At 39.8% G+C, this 23,555-nt stretch overlaps 1 protein-coding gene across 3 annotated transcripts; it reads left to right on the top strand.

Moving 5' to 3' along the window:
* Window positions 1–2,197: 2,197 nt before the first annotated feature.
* padi2 (peptidyl arginine deiminase, type II) lies at window positions 2,198–23,538 on the top strand. 3 transcript variants are annotated; one of them, XM_020055717.2, is made up of 17 exons: window positions 2,658–2,726; window positions 4,632–4,801; window positions 6,117–6,285; window positions 7,370–7,439; window positions 9,056–9,117; window positions 12,480–12,597; window positions 13,060–13,212; window positions 14,352–14,542; window positions 15,152–15,255; window positions 15,378–15,489; window positions 16,356–16,463; window positions 16,568–16,719; window positions 16,920–17,067; window positions 17,299–17,392; window positions 17,493–17,572; window positions 22,912–23,040; window positions 23,277–23,538. In XM_020055717.2, exons 3-17 carry the CDS (start codon window positions 6,235–6,237, stop codon window positions 23,508–23,510), a joined length of 1,806 nt encoding a protein of 601 aa, XP_019911276.2. In that variant the 5' UTR covers window positions 2,658–2,726; window positions 4,632–4,801; window positions 6,117–6,234; the 3' UTR covers window positions 23,511–23,538. The 3 variants fall into 3 exon arrangements, with proteins under 3 accessions (XP_010865333.2, XP_019911276.2, XP_019911277.2); XM_020055718.2 differs by having other exon boundaries at window positions 2,679–2,726; window positions 4,685–4,801; XM_010867031.3 differs by lacking the exon at window positions 4,632–4,801 and having other exon boundaries at window positions 2,198–2,726.
* The last annotated feature ends 17 nt before the right edge of the window (window positions 23,539–23,555 follow it).

The following is a 23,555-nucleotide window of genomic DNA, read 5'->3' as shown; positions in this document are numbered from 1 at the left end:
GGTGACTGTGGAGGCCAGGTCATCTGGCGCAGCACTCCATCACTCCCCTTCTTGGTCAAATAGCCCTTACACTGCCTGGAGGTGTTTTTGGGATCATTTTCCTGTTGAAAAATAAATGATGGTCCAACTAAACGCAAACCGGATGGGATGGCATGTCGCTGCAGGATGCTGTGGTAGCCATGCTGGTTCAGTATGCCTTCAATTTTGAATAAATCTCCAACAGTGTCACCAGCAAAGCACCCCCACACCATCACACCTCCTCCTCCATGCTTCACGGTGGGAACCAGGCATGTAGAATCCATCTGTTCACCTTTTCTGAGTCGCACAAAGATACGGCGGATGGAACCAAAGATCTCAAATTTGGACTCATCAGACCAAAGCACAGATTTCCACTGGTTTAATGTCCATTCCTTGTGTTTCTTGGCTCAAACAAATATCTTCTGCTTGTTGCCTCTCCTTAGCAGTGGATTCCTAGCAGCTACTTGACCATGAAGGCCTGATTCGCGTAGTCTCCTCTAAACAGTTGTTCTAGAGATGTGTCTGCTGCTAGAACTCTGTGTGGCATTCAGCTGGTCTCTAATCTGAGCTGCTGTTAACCTGCGATTTCTGAGGCTGGTGACTCGGATTAACTTATCCTTAGCAGCAGAGATGACTCTTGGTCTTCCTTTCCTGGAGCGGTCCTCATGTGAGCCAGTTTGGTTGTAGCGCATGATGGTTTTTGCGACTGCACTTGGGGACAGATTCCAAGTTTTCGCAATTTTCCGGACTGACTGACCTCGTTTCTCTTTACTTAGCTGATTGGTTCTTGCCATAATATGAATTCTAACAGTTGTCCAATAGGGCTGTCAGCTGTGTATCAACCTGACTTCTGCACAACACAACTGATGGTCCCAACCCCATTAATAATGGAAATTAATAACACTTGCCAATGTAAAATACTGACGCTCAAAATTTCGCTAGAACTAATTATTGTTTGTAAATCAGTGTCTGCGGTAGTATGTTTCACAGCGTTTGCAAGCGGAGATAATCACGAGGACTCTGATTGGCACGGCATAGCTTTTCTGGCCAATGAAATGAGGGAGTCAACTTTTTCACCTTTTAACCAATCTGAGTAGATTCTGGAACACCAGTGTTTAAACTCGATAGTGATGCTTTGCAGAGGAGGAAAAACGGGTCTTGGCATGGTCGGCTTATCCTACCCGCGCGTACCTCAGTTGTTGATACTATACCAAACCTTTCATCAGTTCTTTCATCGTGACAATGCATTTGAAAAGTACGGAAAACTGTTTTAAATGAAAACAACATAAACGGTATAGGAATAATAACGAACTTAATTACTACAACGGGAAAATAGGAATTAGTTAGGAATTGACATGGCAAGTAACCTACTGAAACTGTCCCATGTTCTCTGGAGCAGATTTGTCTATGAAGTATCAAAGAGGGATCAAATGAAGTCTTAAACTTTTTCCAAACAGTGGCAACAGCCCTAGCAGATTAAACAAATGTGTTGAACAAATGCAAACACATTCAATGATAAAAATACATGTTATGATGTGAACCATATTAAACTGGAATGTATACGCCCAAACTAGTCAAATACAAAATATTAATCATGCAAAGTAATTCTGTTATTCCCGTGGTAGACATCCATAGCAGCCATGTACGTTTCTTGCTAGTTGCTGGGTTTACATTTTAGTAATTTAACTAGTAGACTCCAATAAAACTTTGTGCATAGATTTAGCTAGGTGGAAAAATCATCTAAAAACTGAGGTAGGCTACGAGAAGCCGACTGTGCTTCGCCATGTTTTTTTTGGGTTAAGGTGAAAATGGGTTGCGTTCAAGATGCATTCAATTCATTGGTCAGAAAAAACTAAGGCCTGCCAATCAGAGTCCTCGGGGTATCTCCGCTTGCAAACGATGTGAAACGTACTACCGCAGACATTTAGTCACAGTTCTAGCGAAATATTATCGACAAAACTCTGAGCGTCCGTATTTTACATTGGCAAGTGTTATTAATGCATTACATGATTCCAAATATCAATTTAGTTCCAATTGTGCAAATATTTAACTACAAAAGTAATTCCAAGTATGCAAATATTTTTTACAGGTTTGCAAAACGTTTTTACAGTTACAATAGTAATTCAAGTGTGCAACCTAATTTAAAACTATATAAAAAAAACGTTGGTGCAACGTTCAAGGAACGTGTCTGCGTCCAAAAAGAGACGCTCACAGTTTCTGATAACGAACATTTGTCAGATTGGATATCCGGGAGGCATCAAGTTCCACACATGTACAGACATGTGGAACGTTGCCCTGAAGCTACCGTCTAGCGACTACAATAACGTATTAAGCAGGGAGGTATTTCATGTCTAACGTGACAGCCAGTGTAACTTGTCGGTAGTTGGAATGCCATGCAAGTTGGCGCACGTTTAGTTTTTTGGTTAATCGTAGAGTCATCAGCCTTAAATTGCAAGAAAGACGACATCATCAGAACAATTTAGCCTACACTATCCGCAATATTTTTCTATTTCGCTGCAAATTGCAAAATAGGCTGTCACCATGGAGCAGGCTTCTTCGGCCGGGTTGTCAAATCTCGATCAGCAGCTTAACAAGAGAAAAGTCGTTGACCAAACTGGACCGTATCAACGGACATTTCGTCTCGACTTCCAGAAAACTTCCAGGGCTGTTTACGTTGTTGGCTCGGTGCTGAAAGCGAACCTGAAAAGGTAAACTATGCTACTCCTTATGATGCCAGCTTCAGGCATAAATTTAGCTGTTGTCAGTTACAGTGTATCCTATAGCACGGCATGGCGCTATGTTGTTGATGCAATTGGAGAGCGTTTGCTCGTCGGCAAGACTGCTGACAATAACTGCGTGCGAGCTTTTATGGTAATTGCAACTAATCATGGCTAGACTATCGGTTGTCTGTAGGCATTCACCTGCCGAATATTTTCTATTACACGATGAAGGCATTCCATGCAATTGTAGTTTATCGTATTCCACAGCAAGTTATTTAGTCGCTATCGCAGGGCATATAGTTCACCGTCTCAATTGAGCATGGAAGGTAAAACGACAGGTCAATTGTTGGGGTAGTGTGAATTTTTTTTGTTCATTAAGGGAAAAAAAATCGTAAATAGTGTTTTTACATTTCATATTATGTTTTTAAATGCAGCGTCTTTTCCTCTCACGCCTATAGTCGAGCTTTTATTTCATGGGCTTTTCTTCCACGTTACACCTGTAGGCTGGGCGGTTTTAACCCCACCCGGGTCTAACACAGAATGTGTAGTGCAATATGCTAGCTTTATTTGGCTATTGTATTTTCCCATTTCGATCTTTTTGTTACAGCAATGTAGGGAAACACATTATTTGTCTATGGAGCGCTAGTAGGTACAAAGTAAAGACAGAACGTTGATTTTGACAGATAGTGCCATGTATATGTAGATAATATTTATTGTTGACACCTTTCTGGTATGAGGGAAAGCATCCTTTCCATGGAAAGCTAGTTTTAATCAAGGGGTGATGTGATGTAGCACCTGTTATCTTTGACTCACTAGTTAGCGTAACGCAATCCCGATTAGGCTGCCCTTGGGACTACTCCAACGTCTGTTAATGTAAATAGAACACATCATAGAAGTGGTAATAACTCATGTCTATATTTCATATAAGTTAAGGTTTTTAACCGATATGAAAACTGTTTGTTAAATTGACGTCCCACAATAAGACAAGCCAATTTTCCCTTCAAGAAAGTAAAATGTAGCTCAGAAACGAATGGACCGGTACAGGTCTTTTTCCAGTTACTGCTACAGGAATCTGCACTGCATGCTAGATGATTACTATGGTGTGAAAACTGACAGATTGTTATATTTAGACATTACTGTAAACTAGTTACACAAAATAAATGAGTAATAATGGCTAATAATTTAAGTAGGCAGGACCCTAAATTTCAACAAAGAAATTGTAGTTCATGACCCTCAAGTGTTAAGTGTTATAACTTAATATAACATAAGGGTGCAATATAACTTTTATAAGTAAAAGACAAAATATCAAACTTTAAATAATCACAAACATTTTACATTAGCAGAACACAAATAGTTAAATGTACTCAATAACCTAATATTTCTTAAATGTAATCAAAAACATTGACTGATATGAAATATTGGCATGCGTTATTACCACTTCTATGATTTGTGTTCTACTAATCTTTGCAGATGTTTGAGTAGTCCCTACTCAATTCATTTAAGAAGACATGTATTATTTTGTGTTGGGATAGTAAAAATGTTTTCTTCTTTTGACTCCAAACATTTGAATTTTAACTCAAGCATTTAATATGAATTTAAAATGTAGATTCTCAGCTTTTATTTCAGGGTGTTTGATCACATTATTGTTATAACCCTTTTGAAATGACATAGCGTTTCTTTTATACTCATACCTCACCACACCAGAACAATTGGGACAGTTGGTGTCAGGGTTTTCTGGTTGTCACATCATTTGTGCAAGCATAAAGGACCTGTCAATGTCTAATCTTGATTCTAGGCTTTGTACTTGCTTTTGGAGTTTGCTATTATTATTATTTGAATTTGTTATATTTTGTCTGTCAATAACCAAATACAATTACTGCCATCTCCACTAAGAGTTTTTTCCAGGCCAAAAAGCGGGATGTTCTGATTGCATAATCGGTTTCCAGATTCAAATACAGCTGAACATGCCTTTAATTTGCTGATGATGAGACATAAGGCCAAAAGACCTGAATAAACAAACCACAACTTAAGATTGCTGCGGTACAGGCCTGGCAGAATACCAGGTGTGTTGGGCTCAGTGGGTCTCTTCAGACTGTTATTGCACACAATGAACAAATTACCCAATACTAAACATAAGTGCTTAATGTTGATATTTTTTATTAAAGCCTTTCCCAAAATGTTTGCAATAGGTGGACTATGTATACAAAGTGTTGTTGTTAGCATTCACTGGTTTAAATAACCACTCTTTTGTGCTAGGGTGTGGATGTGAAAAAAATCCAATACATTCAAATCTGCTGTTTGTGCCTATTCATATTCACCTCAAGGTTGCCTAGTTAATTCTCTTAAATTAAATATTGGGACTGTTGTTTTAATAGTTGGGAATGTTGATTGAAATAATAACATCATACTTAGGTGATATAGTTTCCAACCAACTGCATACCTCTAAAAATATAGATTACCAGATGCTGTGTGCTAATTATAATTTAGACATGTACAGTAGCTTGTATAGCTAGGCAATGCTAGCATTAACTTGTTGAAGATGGAAGTACTTTTTCAGTGTGAGGGTGTTGAATGTTTTTGGTTGTAATGACAGCATACTGTAGCCAAACGAGTCATGACAATGTGTGTTTTAGTATTATTAAACAGATCATTGCAAGCGGCTTTATGGCTATGTAGTGTAAGACAGTGTGGCCAATACAACATGGATTGGGTTGCTGCTCATCCATTCTTATGATTAAGCAATACAGCATAAAGGAGTTTTGTAAATGGCCAATATACCATGCCTAAAGGATGTTCTTCCTGTATGTATGTTGCATCATGGAGTGCCTGGATACAACCCTTAGCCAAGGTATTTTGCCCATATACCACAAACTGCTGAGGGTTATTGCTGTTAAAATACAAAGCTATAAAATCACCCGGTTTATAATTTAAAATAACTAAATACATTCAATTCTACAGAAAGAGTTGAACAATTCCTTGATATTGGACTGAAAGGACAGTTTGTCGATGGCATTTGTGTATAGCGGAGGAGTCAACTCATGGCGGAGGGGGTCTGTATTAGACACGTGTTTTCGTAGTCAACAGTCTCTTCTTTGTTATCCTCACAGACTGTCAATTGATATAACACCAGCCTTGTTACCGTAGCATTTAGGTTAATAATCTGTTTTGGTTTGCAGATGCTTCTACAATGACTGAGGAAATGTAAATTTAGCAATGCCATCTGTTACTGCTGTAAATAGATTTTGAACTACACTTACTGCAAGGGTTACACTTCTTCATAAGTACATCCTCTGGTATTTCTCTATAATTGCTATAAATTTCTGTATGCAAAGACTGAGAATGTGAATGGTAACTGTCACGTATTTGTTGTTCCTTCAGAAATGCCCCTCCTGGTTCCAATTACTTCTCTGTTAAGTGCAGCCCCAGAGTGCAATACAGGATCTCCCCACCTCCAGCGGAGAATGGGCTGCTCCCTATTCCTATCAATGGAAATACCATGTTACTTATCACCATGGGCACAGCCAGTGAAATGGAAAATGATAGTAAGGTAAAGTAGGTCATGTACCCTGATACTTTAGCATATTGAATAAAATGTACAGACTTTTGAGTTTAATAGTCCCACCTGGGACTGAACATGCTACAGGGAAACGTATGAATAAAGAGTATAAAGAGTGGCATACACCCCACAGGGAAATTATGCAAATGTGGCACTGTCTCAACTTTATACCAGATACTTCTCAAATGTGGTATACCACAGTTTCAGTTCAGTTGATAAAGGAAACGGCTCTGTTGACAAGATTCACAACTGAAATGTATGTACTGTACAATACCCTCTATGATTATTGACACACTTGGTAAAGAGAAGCAAAAAAGGCTATGAAAAAATATTGAACTGTTTATCATCTTGATCTAACAATGAAAATGTGAGACAAATCTAAGCATTTAATTAAGATTAAGTTGAGGTTCAAATGTCTTTAGGATAGGCTGTCTTTTGGCAAGACATTCAAGTAGCTTGTTGGCATGGAGGTGACCTCTAATTGTAGTTTTGGAGCCTTGGCAAACCCAAGATTAAGCCAACTTCTGCCATTTTACAACTGTGATCCTTAGATAAAAAATGTTGACCTCTTAAACCATCCTTACTCTTCCAGGCAGATTAATCACTGCCCCAGTTGATTTAAACCTTTTGATTATAATATTATTACGGGTTTGAGAATTGTTTGCCTGTTTCCTGTCTCTTCATTTGTGAGTTCTTTACCTTTTCCCATGATGAAGGATGGATTTTAATAAGTCACAATACAGTTCTTTGAAACTGAGATGCACTGAGTAGATGTATGTTCTTCGATTTAATTTGTTTATTCAAGAATCCTTGTTTTGATTTATTCAAGAATCCATAGGAGTGACAGTTTTCAGAAAAAAATATACACATTTTTAGAAATTAAAAAATTATCTGAGCAATTGTATTGGTGTAAAATAATAGTTTTCACATACTGAATAAAATACAGCTCCTTATCTGTGTTATGAGCCTTTATCCAGGGTGCTAGTTATTTTGGTACATATAACATGGAAGACCCCATCAAAACACAATCATGTTTACCTGCCTGTGACTTTGTAAATGTTGTCCTTTATTGCAGCTGTCGGTCCTGTATTATGGAGAGAAGACAAAGGAATTGGGGAAAGCTGTGGTTCACTTCACAGCTGTTGGTATGTCATGAGTACATACATATAGACTTTGTCGTGGCTGTGATTCCTACTTTTCCTCTAACTTTAGTCCACCTGGCCACCGGTTATCTGAAGTTTCACAATCACGTTTTGCGCCGGTTTTTATTCTCAACATGATGTCTCTGCTCTATTCAGTAATAGATAACAAGCTACTTCAGTATTTTTCTTTTTTTGCTAAAGCTACAGCGGTTTTGAATTGATTTATAATGAACACATTTTTACGCAGATGGTTTTAACAAATTGTAGCATAGCCAATCGAATCTGGCTGGTGATGTGCTCTTTCGCTTTTACCTGTTGGGTTTTTATCTTAAAATACATATTATACAGTCGGTATAAAAAGTCTACAGATCCTTATTGGAAATCCAAATTCAAAGTCTTTAAGACAATAATAGCAATGTGAATTGGTGTGATTTCATCATCAAATAGGCCTAAACACCTATGAGTGTTTATTAGTTATAATGTTTTAAATTCATAAAATACTTTTATATTAATTGTCAAGGCTATTAACTATTGTAGTAATTGCTTTACATGCTGTAGCTTATTAATTGTAGTAAGCTACCGCATGTCTCAATCGCAAAGGCCCATGCTTTTCATTACAGTATATTCAATTTGTAGTTGTAACCTGATCTCTGAAAAGATCTTGGCAGCAGCTGAAAAGAAAATATAAGAACATCATAAAACAAATAAATTATTTGTTGGGAAAAATTCAAAGCAATACAGTTTCTATTGTCGTCAAAGCGAAACCACAATGGGTTACGTTGAACATGTATAAGTTGAGTACAGTGGTCAGATAAATGATTGACTTTATGGGGGAAAATAAAATGTTAATGATTTAAAGGATCTATTTGAGGTTCAATATTTAGTTTCCTTTGTAATGCATGGCAAACAATGCAGGCTCCAATGTTTATTGGCTTTTTTGCAAAACGGTTGGCCATAGTGACGGAATATTATCTGATTGGTGGATAAGATTTATGCTTTATTTAGTTGGACAGGATAAAATCAACGTAATCTAGTAAGGTGCTGGTTTGGTTCAGAGTATTTGTTGCTATGGTTACTGAGCCACACTTCAGGCTCCGTTTCTGGAGCTGAAAACTCGATTTCTGCTCTACAGCTTGCCAGGTTACTAATCCAGCTTTTCTGGAATACCCCTCTGGTGTGCTAGTTTGACTGATACCTATTACAAAAAAAAACTATTAGTTGAGATGTACACACGAAGCATTAACAGTTCTTAATTTTTTATATTTTGTTTTCCATTTGTTTTTCAGGGAAATATAATAAGATACGCATAGACCTTATTAAATATTGTCTTGATTTCTGACTTTTGATATAGATTTATTAAATTAGCACCATTTGCTGAAGTAGGCTAGAGATTAAATGCATCCAGAGGATGTTATCTCTACATGCATCGAAGCTCCACAAAGCTCAGCGTAAACACTTCATCGCTGTCTAGCTTATTTGGAAGATACCAACCCTTTTCATTAAAATATACCTCTTGTACTGTACTGCTTTTATTTGTAAATAATAGTAATAATGGTATATTTCCCTTCATCGATTGAGACCAAAAACAGCTTATGACCCTGGTCTTGTCTTTCTTCCAGAAATCTCTCTGGATGTAGATGCTGATCGTGATGGCCAGGTGGAAAGGAATAACCCAAACAAGGTGAGTCTGTCTAGGCAGGTCACGTTTAGCTAGGCCCCGGAAATGCCATCTTAACTAACCTCTGTTTGAGTAGTTCCAAACCAGGCTGTTTCAGCCAATCAGGTTGCTCTTAAAGGTTGCAGAGGTTTATGGAGAGGACACAGTGTGGCACACCCAAAATCTTCAGTCACTGTAAGGTATAGAGCCACTGTTGTGCTGTTTGGCAACATTGGTGGTGTTGATAGTCATGACAAGTCCTCAGATTAAAATCGGTGACATTTCTCCATGGTTGCCCCGTCGATGTGGATTGGGGAGTAATCCCTCCTCTGTTTCCTAAAGTCAACAATCATCTCCTAAACTGACATTGTGTAAGAACTTGTTGTCCACACCCTTTGTGCTCCAGGTGTCTTCTGGCAAACATAAGATGGCATTTTGAACAACGTGTCCTGTTATGTGTTGGGAAAGCAAAACACTGCATTCCACCTTATTTACCCCATATCAATGGTCAACCAGGGAAGTGTGACATTTTGAGGAGGTTTTGCAGCGTCATTACCTACACAACCGTCATTGAAGGAGTTCTGCTCAGTTGCGGTTGGTGGGTGTCCCTTTGGTCCCCTGTCTCAGTCCCAAGGTTTTACGCTGCTATACTATTGTACTGGGGGATTGGGTCAGTTCTCCTTCCCCACCAAGTTCTCCTTCTCCACTATAAATTGTTGTTGATTTGAGGAATGCATTTTCAGAATTTTCCTAGTCTCCTCCCGTTTAAAACTTTAGGAGGACATGAGGTCCTGGACCACTCCTGCAGAGTACCTGGTTTGGGGGGCCCGTTGCTGTCCCTGTTCTTGTCCATCTGGTCATGCTTCTGACCTAGTCTAAATTTAAATAGACTCTGGATTTAGCCCAGAGAAATGTATTTATTATTCCAATTGGACTCTTAATATCTCACCCGGCACAGCCAGAAGAGGACTGGTCACCCCTCTGAGCCTGGGTCCTCTCTAGGTTTCTTCCTAAATTTCGGCCTTCTTAGGGAGTTTTTCCTAGCAAATGAAATTCAACACTACTGTTGTTTGCTCCTTGGGGTTTAAGGCTGGGTGTTTCTGTAAAAGCACTTTGTGACAACTGCTGATGTAAAAAGGGCTTTATAAATACATTTTATTGATTGATAAAAGATAGTTCTAAAGGAGAATGTCTGGTTACCTTCCCTGAGGTAAAGCTGAAGCTCACGTACATCATGCAGTAAGACTATCCGAAAACATACAAGCAAGTCCACCGAATAGCTTAACAGAAACACATTCAACATTTTGATGGTCAGTTGATGTCTAGACCTAAATCCAATTGTTATGTTGTGGCAGGAACTAGATTGCGCAGTTCATTCTTCCAAACTTAAACATTTCACTGAGTCAAAGCAGTTCTGTATTTAAAAAGGCCAAACGTCTGCCACAACTACCACAAGATGCAGGCCTTTTAATTGTACCTAGAATTTCTAAACAAACAGCCAAAGGCAGGGCCTTTTCTCATAGAGCTCCACTACTGTGGAATGATTTGCCAATTAAGGTTAGAAATGCAAACTCAGTGCAAACTTTCAAGTGTCTATTAAAGACTCATCTCTACAGCACGGTCTATGATTAGGTGTAGCTTGGCCCAGGGGCATGAAGGTGACCAGAAAGGCTTGATACTCTCCACCCATGCTGTCTTGCCAGGTGGGCTCTCATCGCCACTGGGATGGCCTCCCTCCAATGCCTCTTGGGGGTGGAGTTACTGGCTTGTTTTTGTCTCTCTGTTGCACACTTGTGCAATTGGGTTGTTCTCTGCTGGCAATACTTGGCCCTCATTCAGGTTGGTTGCGGTTGGTGGGTGTCCCTTTGGTTGATGCTTGGCAATGTGGGTGGATTGATTTCCTGCCTGTTGGGCCCTGTCCAGTGCCTCCCCCAGGTAGGGCCACAGTGTCGCCAGACCCCCCATCTCAGTCCCAAGGTCTGATGCTGCTATATTATTGTGCTGGGGGAGTAGGGTCAGTTCTCCTTCTCCACTAAGTTCTCCTTCTCCACTATAAATCGTTGTTGATATGAGGAATGCATTTTCTGAATTTTCCCAGTCTCCTCCCGTTTTGAACTTAACCTGCGGCCCAAACCTGCGGAGTACCTGGCTTGAAAGACTCGTTGCTGTCCCTGTCCAGAGTCCTCCTGGTTGTGTTGCAGATTGAGACGATGCCTGACGATTTCAGATGCCACTGTGCTGACACCTCCCCCTCCCCAGTGTTGTCCCTTTCCTTGTCCATCTGGTCATGCTACCGACCTGGACTAAGTTTAAATAGACTCTAGACTCAGCCCACATGCATTTATTAATTATTACAATTATAATTAATATGTTCACCAGAAGAGGACTTACTATTGTTTGCTCCTTGGGGTTTAAGGACAGGTGTTTTGTAAAAGCACTTTGTGAAAACTGCTGTTGTAAAAAGGGCTTTATGAATACATGTGATTGATAGATTTTTTATTGACTACCGGAATAAATTTGCTGTAATTGCAGTTAAAGGTGGCTAAACCAGTTATTGCAGGTAAAGGGGCAGATGCTTTTTTACACTTGGGAATTAGAAAGTTGCAGAACTTTGTTAATGGGGAAAATGTTTGACACTCATTGTCAAACATGTGCAAAAATAAACTAAATCAAAAAGTGATTTGTAAAGCCACATTTAACTTAATGTAGGTTTACCTAAACATAGAGAACAGTTAAAATCTGAGAAAATTACAATGGGACACCCAGATCCAGCATATTATCTGGTGTAAGACAACAAACATAAGATTAATATAAATGTGTCTTAAAGGATCGGGCCATTTCACCAATTGCCTAATAGTGTTTCCTGATTCTGGGGATCCCAAGGGGTGATAGGTTGATTGTCAATGAAGTGAGTAAGTGGTAGGGCAATATTTAAATCAGGTGTGTGTGCTAGGACAAAGACAAAAACATGCACCCCTTGGTGTCCCCAGGACCAGGATTGGGAAACACTGGCCTAATTCCATGTGGACAGGCCCCCACCAAAAACACCGGAACTCACTCTGATAATCAACAGTCTTCTGACTGTGCCCCCTTTTCCCATATACCCTGTATACTCTTCTGTCTCCCAAGGCACCCCACCCTCCAAAACAAGATTACCAGGATATATGAAGAAAATTCCCACCTCAGGGCCTCTGACAGGAATTAGGCCTGTCCATAGACTGGCGTTCTTGCCATATGAACAAGAAAGACTAATATTACATGGTAATGCATTTGTGGAAAAAGATTATAAACGTTTACATTTTCCACTGAACTGTCCGTTTAATCTAACCTCAGTTGAGCGTGCAGGTAGTTCTTTTCAGTACATGACAGTGTTTACCTCTCTTCAGGGTTCTTGGATGTGGGGGCCTAACGGCCATGGTGCCATACTGCTGGTCAACTGTGACTCGGAGCGCGTCTACGGGAAGAAGCTGGACACTTTGAGTGCTGAGGTCACCAGAGTCTCCGGTATATAAAAACCTCAGCCAAGTCATCCTGGCCCTCTGGGCTGACTGCCAGTCTGGCCGTGCAGCAGGCATTGCAATATACAGCTTCGGAAAAGATTAAGAGACCACTGCACCTTTAACTTTCCTTTCCAAAAAGGTTAAAAAGGTAGGTTTTGAGTGAGGAACAGAAGGGTTAACATTAAGAGACCACTGCAAATTGAATGCTTCTGTTCCTCACTCAAAACTTTCCTTTTCAGCTTTTTTGGAGAAAGAAAAAGGTGCAATGGTCTCTTCATTTGTCCCAGAGCTGTATCTACATTTTACGACTCAGCAGATGGGATTAGCAGTCATGTCAGTGCTTGTTCATTTAAATACAAAATGCCTATGCTAAGGATGTGTCTGGTTTGATTGGATGGGTCCATGTGTCTTTTGTGGTTAACTGGTTGATACTTGATGTGCATGTAAATCTTGTTTTAAATGTCAGATCTTAAAGACATGTCTCCCATGATGCTGCGGACTCGTGGCCCTCCCAAGCTTCCACAGGGCTACAAGCTGGCCATTCACATCTCTCAGGGTGATGCAGAGACTGTGAGGGTCTATAAGACCAGGTCCACAGAAGGCGTTCATCAAACCCTGAGTAAGTCAAATCAATGATGGAAGGAGTCTAGTATGTTCAGATTGTGTATTTGGTATGCGTTTGTATAATTATAATTTTAGAGCTCCACAATTTACCAATGGTGAACTATTTGATAAGCCCTTTTGGCCCGGGCAAGTGTCCGGGCCAAGAGGTCAAGGGCATTTGTTTTGCAATTTTTGTGCTCATAAAAGTAACTGTCCAGGAGATGTTACTTTTGAAGATATATTCAGTTTTTTCATTCCCTAATCATTTTGTTGACTAGTCCAATACTGCTTCATTGTGGGATAAATCATCAACTGGACAAAAACAGTGAAAACACTGATCAGGAAAATCTGGACAATCAACACTCTTGAGAAGACTGACTTGGCCAGTCAGTCTGCTACTCACATGAATATTTGTAACAGTGAAATGTGAAATGCAAACGTAGTAGTTCTGTAGGTCCCTCGGCTCGGAGCTGAGTTGTTTTAAAGTAAAGAAAGTAACAGCATTTTCAAAAGGACATTATCAAAATGTGTTTCAGTAACACACACTAACGAAATGACAGGCTCCTCTAGTGGTACATTCAACCCCAAGTCCCTTTAGTCATCAAAAATGGAAAGCCTGTGTTAATGCTATTTATAAGGGGAAACTAAGTGAAATTGTCTATTAAAAATATAATGAATACTTTGCCCAAAAAATTATTTGCGATAATTTCTTATATCCATCAAAACAATATTGTTTCTTCAAAACCCATTCTCCTGCGGCCTGGGGGTGTTCTAACAGTCTCATACGCTGTCTCTGGAACACGTTTCACTTTGAGCATGGGTTTGAATCTGGCCCAGTGCTATTCTAGCACACACTCTCCTCTTGAAATTGTCGCATAATATAATACATTTACTAAAAGTATAATCATGTTTACATAATCCTGATTCATTTTGTAACTTCGCCTATGATCTCTGTGGCTCAAAATATTTGGCAAATAGTTGTTATAATTTATAAAACCAGTCATGAGATTGCAATGGATACAAATTTTCAGGGAAAAATCATTATTCATGTAATGATTTGATTAAATTCAGAATTTAATCCTATAATACCCTAAATGATATTGACAGCTGAATTCTTCACAGCAATATAATGTATATACTTTCTTTCTGCTGCAGAAAACCTGTTCTACAATAGCTTTGTGAAGGACTACCCACTGGTGCTGGGCTTTAAGAATCTGTCCAAGGAAGTACCTTACCCCGGTGGAAACGCTGAGATGAAATTCTACGTTGAGGGCCTGAGGTTCCCTGACAAAGACTTTGAGGGTCTTATCACCATCAGCCTCAGCCTGCTGGAGCCCAGCTCTGGGGTATGTTGTATTACATTAGAACTTCAGCTGTCTGTCGTTTAAATCTTAAGACTATGTACTGCATGTCCTATGAATCATGTTGTGGAAATTTCTTATACAATGTATTCTGATTGTATTAAGGACTGAGTCCCACTGTTAAGATAGGTACAGGAATGTGTGGGACCTGGTATTTGCATAGGGGGCATCTATTGTCTGTCCAGATGGAGATCAATGGGTTTTAGGACAGGATAGGAGAAGATACAGCAAGGGGGCAGTAAGGCCAGTTGGCCCCTTTGGGTAAACACTACAGTAAACATGGCAGGAAGGATAAGGTTGGGGAAGATAGCATTTGACGTGTGTGATAGAACAAAGGGAAAGGTGTTTGATTGACATGAAACAGATGGCAGCATCTTACCACACCCCTTCTTCCTATGTAATAAATACTGTCGAAATGATGTTTTTATTTAGAAACTATCCACCGTTACTTTGTAACCTGTATACTTTCTCCTTGCAAGCAAGATTAAAACCGTTTATTGCGCAATTGATTTCTCCTGTCTTACCTACCATTTTCATAGAACTTTGGAATTTTAGAAATTGCCATCACAATCATGAATGGTTTTGTGTTGCTAGGACTTTCCTGAGACACCCATCTTTACAGACAAGGTGGTGTTCAGAGTGGCTCCCTGGATCATGACACCCAATACGCTCAATCCTGTTGAGGTCTTCGTCTGCAGGTGAGAGGTCATGGTGATGATAAAGACAATTACTGATGATGATGATGGTGGAATTGATATTAATGAAACATGTTTGCTGCAAACATACTGACGCAGTTGTTTCTGTTCATTTGGGAACCCAGCACATCAGATAATTATGAGTTCCTGAAGGGAATGCGAAAGCTGGTGGAGAAAAGTGGGTATAAGTTGAAGATTTGCTATGAGTATATGAACAGACAAGACCGCTGGATGCAGGTACTGTAACCTTAACTATATCCTAATCTCTAACTGACTGTTTTCAATTCCAATACCAAATGTTTATCTAACCACAAATTATTTGTATGCTTCAATGCTAATCATCGGCAAACTTGATTCTTGTCTATTTATATATTTGAGTAATGTAACCTTGGGACGGAATTTGGTACAACCCATTATGGGGTACCTGCCATCACCCGTACACAACCTGAATATAGAAGGAGGAACAGGTGTTGAGTCACTCCAGAAGCCCTAACATTTAGTCGGCCATTTGGTACGACACTATCTGGATACTATAATAACACCACTTAGCTTGAGAGACGGAAAACACTGAATGTGGCGGTCTAGGGCAGTCATTCCCTGAGAGCATCAGGCCACACCAGCAATTCCCGTGGACAACGCAGAATATGCGGACTGCCTTCTCCTCTGCCCCTGCTGAATCAATAGCATATTGTCTGCACAGCTGGGAGTAGTGAAATTCGTGATAAAACCTCACAAATATGCACTCCCCTAGGGAGCTCTTCCAAACTGGTCTGGCAAAGCAGAAAAGGATTTTGTTGCAAAGTGACACTGCAGAGAAACTGGGATCAATTTGAGTTGCAAAGTGGGAACAAAAGTATTTGTTTGAAAGACAAAAACCCTGAGATTGTCTGTTAAGTGTGGTGAAAATTGAAGCATCTATATGGTTAGGGACAAAGGCATAATTGAACTTGGCATTCACATTGTGCCCACAAATGAGTGCTGCCCATAGTCTGCCGCACTGGCCGACCCTATTATCCGCTTTAAATGAAAGACACCAGTATGAAGATGTTTTTCTAACTGCACTTGACCAATGTAAAGAAAGGTAATGGAGGTTTCTGTTTCAGGATGAGATAGAGTTTGGCTACATTGACTCCCCTCACCAGCATTTCCCTGTTGTGCTTGATTCTCCACGAGACGGAGGACTACAGGACTTCCCTTATGAGGAGTTACTAGTAAGAAAAGCATTCACAGCACCTGGAGTTAAACTGTGCGTATCTTTGCATTGTGAGGGTGTGGTGGATCCATGCCTCAACATGTCCCTGCCTGGTGTCCTCAGGGTCCAGACTTTGGCTATGTGACAAGGACGGCATATAATGAGGTAGTGAGCAGCCTGGACTCGTTTGGTAATTTGGAGGTAAGCCCTCCTGTCACCGTAAATGGAAGGAACTACCCTCTGGGCAGGATTATCATTGGAGTGGCCTTTCCTACGTGAGTGTAACATAGCAAAGTTTAGTGGCTTCAAATGAGAATAATCTGGTTTTCAGATAACAATATTTGTTTTCACTCTAAATTCATTTCAGACTGAAATTACCTATATGGTAAAAACGTCTACAAAAACTTTGGTAATGATTAATTAAGGTTGAACATTCAGTTTGTTGAGGCAGTGACGAGGCAGTCTCACTTTTCAGGGCTACAGAAGGCCGCAACATGACCAAAGTAGTGCAAGACTTCCTGTGGGCTCAGAAAGTCCAGAGGCCCATTGCACTGTTCTCTGACTGGCTCGTTGTTGGACATGTGGATGAATTCATGACTTTTGTACCAGCTCCTGACAAAAAGGTACAACACCTTACATGAAAAATACTATCTTTTATTTTACTCTATGAAAAAACACCAGTTAAAACACAGTTTTTTAGCCAGAGTTGATGATTGAGATCCTTTGAGCACCCAAATTATTAATCTCATTCATTAGCATTTGGACATACACAGGTATTGGCATATCTTCTATATCTCTCAGGATTTCAAAGGAAGTCCACAGCCAATTTATATGTTGTAATTTTTCCTGCTTAGGGATTCCGGCTGTTGCTCGCCAGCCCTGATGCAGCCTACAAATTGTTCAGGGGTTTACAGAAGGACGGACATGGACAAGCCAAAATGTTTGATGGTAAACCTTCTGTTAGTGGGCTTATTTCATTGTTTATCACCCTTGTAATATCTGTATTTGTCACTCAGTAACACTGACTTGAACTGATTGATTTCAAAAGGTCTTGGACCAGGACAGGAGATTACAGTAGATGAGATTCTGAGTGATGAGAAACTCCTGGCAGAAAACAACTATGTCCAGGTAAGGGTCCCCATTTTGTTGTTTGTAGACCCTGACCTATTCTCTCATATTATAAAATGTTCCGTTTACATTTTGTTCTGTTAGATATTTTATTTTTGAAACACAGAATCAATTATTGTAAGGTGACATTGGTTTAATAGTGGAAAATATGTTGCTTGTTGAATACCATTGTAAATTCAACCCCTGTGCTGTAGTTTACACTCATGAAATAAATTCCCCTGACAAGGACAAAATTATCTATCCATTAGCCTCTACCTGTGAACCATTAAAGTTGCTGTGATATTTTATTATAAAAGAATCCCACTGTTGGAGGATCAGTGGTCAGGCTTCTTAATGGATTAATCAACACAAAAGTCCATCATGTCAAAGTGAAAACAATTTAATCTGCAAATACAACACAGAACATCATTGATTTCATAATTATTAACCCCCTTTACTATGAGATACCTTAATGAGCTGTGCAGGCCCGGCGGCAAGAGGGAGTTTAGCCCCCTCAGTTGTATTTTCTGCCCGCCCCCCCCCCCCCCGGTTTAAGTTTTAACCTTTCAACGCGTAAGTTTCAAATATCACTTAACAGCCCCCCGCTTCAGTTTTTTTACACGTGATTTCAGTACTCACTCAAGAGTTCCAGAAAGTGCTTATGACGTCACCATACATTTCATCCATGCTTCCCAAAAACAACATGCTGCTTGTAGTTATGCTTTTTTTTTTTCTTCTTTCAATTATATTAGCAAACTTCTACCGGTAGTAATAGGCTACTGTTAAAAAGGTATATTGAATAGTAGGGGTGTAACGATTCATTTTAACCACGATTCGATTCGTATCACGATTCGTGGTTGTCGATACGATTCAAGGCCAATAATGGTTCATTTAGAACGATACGATCCGAAACGATTCAGTGACTTGTAATCGATTCAGTATCTTTTCAGCCAAAATTTCAACCCGTTTGACTGAAATAAATACCTGGATACTGAACAGTGCAGGTGAAGTTTCCTAGATTCCTGTTGTTTCTTGTAAGGGAATCAGGTATCAATTAATTATGGATATAAACAAACAAGTAAACAACAATTAATGGCAAATGCATTCACATTTTATTTGAATAAAGTGCAACCAACACTTTAGGTTGAATTAACAGGAAGTTAAAATGTTCTGCCCTCACTTTCAATAAAAGTGCAACCAACACTTTCCACACACTGGACTGCAATGGTGGCTTGATAATTTGTCGCTCGTCGGCTTCTCCTATGCCATCTGCCATGCTATGTTTTGGTGTCTTTGCGCTGCTGCTGGCCCGGGGCGATGACGTCATGGATAGGCAGACTGAATCGAGTAACGTTTATCGCCTTTATCATTAAAAGTGCTAAGAAAAAACATTCCTATAAAGTCTGACGTGCTTAAATCCAATGGGTAATTTCCTAGTATCGATACAATCGATTGATTACATTTTAAAATGATGTTAGATCGCTATATGTCGTCCGGAAGGCCAACTTGCTGAGCACAGATCGATGTAGTTGGATCATAGGAATAGAAATCGATACATCGATGTAGTAGATGGATCGTTACACCCCTATTGAATAGTTATTGACCAACCATAATTTTTTTTGTCCTTTTTCTAAAGATCGCGGCGCAAAAGATACACGTTTCACTTGTATCAATAAAACACGCTATCAGGCACTAGGTGGTGTGTAAATCATTTATTTACGTAATTATTCAGAAGCTCTCAAAAGTAAATGACAAATTTTGAATTCTGATTTTTGCATATTTAGTAATGGACAAATATGATCAGGGAAAAAATAGATTTTTGAATATTACGTTGAGCTTTTTTCCTTATGGGGACACCAAAAGTAGTGCTGTAATACTGTTTTTATTTGCGCCATCGGTTTGCTCGCTATTGTAGCTCTGCAAATTCAGCTATTGTGGGTGTGAACCCTACCAACATAAAATAAACTAAATGGATTAATCCCACGTTAGATATGTGCATTGAGTGCCTTTCAGACCGTTGACACAAACAGTCACCTTGACAACCATGGAACATACATTACATTGCCAACATCTCATTGACTCTAATTCAAACAGCAGCAAACACTGGTTGATGTAACTGTAGTTAGCTAGCTAGCAAACACATTGTGACCTGTAATTCAATGCAGCAAAAATAAGTTACTGAACAAGTTACTGAAAGTCAGCTATCAACGACACACTCCCTCAGATTCCCACACACCCACTGTAGTTATGTAGTACCTGCATAATGTGCCACTGCAGAGGACTGGACCGAACCACTGTGGGGCAATGGGCGGGTGGTAGCTATCTTTTGAAATGTAAAAATGCTCTATTAAGTGTCTACAGGTGCTGGTCATAAAATTTGAATATCATCAAAAAGTTGATTTATTTCAGTAATTCCATTCAAAAAGTGAAACTTCTATAATGTATACATTCATTCCACACAGACTGATATATTTCTTTTAATTTTGATGATTATAACTGACAACTAATGAAAACCCCAAATTCAATATCTCAGAAAATGTGAATATTGTGAAAAGATTCAATATTGAAGACACCTGGTGCCACACACTAATCAGCTAATTAACCCAAAACACCTGCAAAGGCCTTTAAATGGTCTCTCAGTCTAGTTCTGTAGGCAACACAATCATGGGGAAGACTGCTGACTTGACAGCTGTCCAAAAGACGACCATTGACACCTTGCACAAGGAGGGCAAGACACAACAGGTCATAGTTAAAGAGGCTGGCTGTTCACAGAGCTCTGTGTCCAAGCACATGAATAGAGAGGCGAAGGGAAGGAAAAGATGTGGTAGAAAAAAGTGTACAAGCAATAGGGATAACCGCACCCTGGAGAAGATTGTGAAACAAAACCCATTCAAAAATGTGGGGGAGATTCACAAAGAGTGGACTGCAGCTGGAGTCAGTGCTTCAAGAACCACCACGCGCAGACGTATGCAAGACATGGGTTTCAGCTGTCGCATTCCTTGTCAAGCCACTCATGAACAAGACACAGCATCAGAAGCGTCTCGCCTGGGCTAAAGACAAAAAGGACTGGACTGCTGCTGAGTTATGTTCTCTGATGAAAGTACATTTTGCATTTCTTTTGGAAATCAAGGTCCCAGAGTCTGGAGGAAGAGAGGAGATGCACAGAATCCACGTTGCTTGAAGTCCAGTGTAAAGTTTCCACAGTCAGTGATGGTTTGGGATGCCATGTCATCTGCTAGTGTTGGTCCACTGTGTTTTCTGAGGTCCAAGGTCAACGCAGCCGTCTACCAGGAAGTTTTAGAGCACTTCATGCTTCCTGCTGCTGACCAACTTTATGGAGATGCAGATTTCATTTTCCAACCGGACTTGGCACTTGCACTCAATGCCAAAGCTACCAGTACCTGGTTTAAGGACCATGGTATCCCTGTTCTCAATTGGCCAGCAAACTCGCCTGACCTTAACCCTATAGAAAATCTATGGGGTATTGTGAAGAGGAAGATGGGATACGCCAGACCCAACAATGCAGAAGAGCTGAAGGCCACTATCAGAGCAACCTGGGCTCTCATAACACCTGAGCAGTGCCACAGACTGAACGACTCCATGCCATGCTGCATTGCTGCAGTAATTCAGGCAAAAGGAGCCCCAACTAAGTATTGAGTGCTGTACATGCTCATACTTTTCATGTTCATACTTTTCAGTTGGCCAACATTTCTAAAATTCTTAAGTGGTCTTAAGTAATATTAAAATTTTCGGAGATACTGAATTTGGGATTTTCATTAGTTGTCAGTTATAATCATCACAATTAAAAGAAATAAACATTTGAAATATATCAGTCTGTGTGTAATGCATTAATATAATATACAAGTTTCACTTTTTGAATGTAATTGCTGAAATAAATAAACTTTTTGATGATATTCTAATTTTATGACCAGCACCTGTATTATCACCGTGCTGTAATCAAGTGCTTTCATTGCGTGTTATTAGGGGTCCAAGCAGCGAAGTGCCGGGAAGCCTATTGTAATTGTTTATTTTTTTTATTATTAGGGGTCCAAGCAGCGAATCCACTGTAAAGGAATTAGTGTTTCATGGTTGAGCTGGGAGACATTGTGCATTGACAATAGCCCGGGTGCATAACACAAGTGGCCTTTGTGGGAGAGTGGCAAAAAGAAGCCATTCTTGAAAATGATGAGACTGAGAAGTGAAAGAAAATGTTATGGTCTGATGAGACCAAAAAAGAGCCGTTTGGCCTCAACACTAAGAGCTATGTTTGGCACAAGCTTAAACATACACATCATACTGAGATGATGACAGTATTGAGATTCAAAGTACTGATCTCAATCCTACTGAGAATCTGTGGGACTCAACTATTTAAAAATGTCCAACAACTGCACACCCTGGAGCAAATCTGCCAAGAAGAATGGCGGTTTTACCCAATGTGTGGTGCTTGAATGCTTATGTTACAAATAGTTTTGTAAATGTCAATGTACTATTTGTAATTCTCTAGTTTGAGACGTTTTAGGGGGCTGAACTTTTGCAAGGCATACTGTTTCTTTCATTTTGTATTAAGTATTTACTAGGCAACTGTTAGTTGTTATGGATAAGATCTAAATTCTCTAAACGTATATGGACACATTGAGTTGTTACTCTGATGCTAGCAGAGGTTTGCAGTGCTTGGTATAGTCAGAGAGAAGGCTATGTAAGAAGGCCAGCTGAGCAGAAAAATCTGTCTTCTCCAGTGAGTAGCAGTAAAAAAAAAAGATTCATCAAGCAAGAGGTTTTTGCTATGGAGGTTAGAGAGTGTTGAATTTATTCAACAGAAAATGTAAGGACTAATTTATTATGTGAGGCTTAATTGAATAGAATCAAACACTTTTGTAATGCAATAATGCTATTTTCACAGGGCTAGCATAGCAATCCCTTGGGATCCAGGCAGTTGTCAAAAACACACAACTGAATATTGAAAGACGGTATTCAAATAAGGTTTTATATACATATTTATATACACCAATCGTGACAGCTATAGTGGCGGTGACAGCTCAGAGGTCTATATTAAGACAACAATTCCCATTGTAATGGCCTAGAGCAGTGTTTCTCAACCCTGGTCCTGGATGTTCCCCTGCCCTGCATGTTTTAGATCTCTCCCTGCCCTAACATACCAGATGTAGCTCATGACGGACTTGATAATGAGCGAATCATTTGAATCAGGTGTGACAGAGCAGGGAGAGATCTAAAACATGCAGGGCAGGGGGGCACCTAGAAGCAGGGTTGAGAAACACTGCCCAAGAGTTTACCATATAGACATTGTTTTATGTTTGTTATAATAATCATGATCAACCCATGAGACCGCTCCTGTCCCACAGAGCTGTATAGACTGGAACAGGGATGTGCTGAAGAGGGAGCTTGGTCTAGACGACGATGACATCATTGACTTACCCATCCTTTTCCATGTGATTGAGGACAACAGGGCAGTAGCCTACTACCCAGATATGGTAAGCCTATATTGATTCTACACTACTAAGAAGCCTCTTGCTGCCCCCTAAACCAGACCAAAAGTAGTTTCAGAGATTTTATATGATTGAATGATTGAATTATATGAGGGAATAGTACTGCCCAATTAATTGTTGTAAATCTGTGATAATTTTTTACTTGTAATTAGGGATTATGTTAAAATAATGTACTATCCAAGTAGGCTAAGTGACAAATCCTAATTAATGTCTACCCCAAGGTGAACATGATTGTGTTGGGGAAGAACTTGGGCATTCCTAAGCCATTTGGTCCCAAGGTGGATGGGCGTTGCGTCCTGGAGACAGAAATGACCAACCTCATGAAGGGCCTTGGAGTCCGCTGTACATACATAGATGACTTTGCCTCCTACCACAAAAATCTTGGAGAGGTTCACTGTGGCTCCAATGTCCGCAGGGAACCGTTCTCCTTTAAATGGTGGAACCTGGAGATGTGAAGTGATTGGGGGAAAGAAAAACTTTTACTTCAAGTAAACAAAAGT

This window comes from Esox lucius, chromosome 17 (assembly GCF_011004845.1).
Source record: "Esox lucius isolate fEsoLuc1 chromosome 17, fEsoLuc1.pri, whole genome shotgun sequence".
In the NCBI taxonomy this organism is placed as follows: Eukaryota; Metazoa; Chordata; class Actinopteri; order Esociformes; family Esocidae; genus Esox; species Esox lucius.
This window is presented reverse-complemented; position numbering and strand designations above follow the sequence as displayed.

Excerpts from the sequence above, each read along its gene's own strand:
- padi2 (XM_010867031.3), top strand. The coding sequence starts at position 2,560 with ATGGAGCAGGCTTCTTCGGCCGGGTTGTCAAATCTCGATCAGCAGCTT. Across the intron at positions 2,727-6,116 it reads CTGAAAGCGAACCTGAAAAG|AAATGCCCCTCCTGGTTCCA; the intron begins GTAAACTATGCT and ends TTGTTCCTTCAG. Across the intron at positions 12,598-13,059 it reads TGAGGTCACCAGAGTCTCCG|ATCTTAAAGACATGTCTCCC; the intron begins GTATATAAAAAC and ends TTTAAATGTCAG.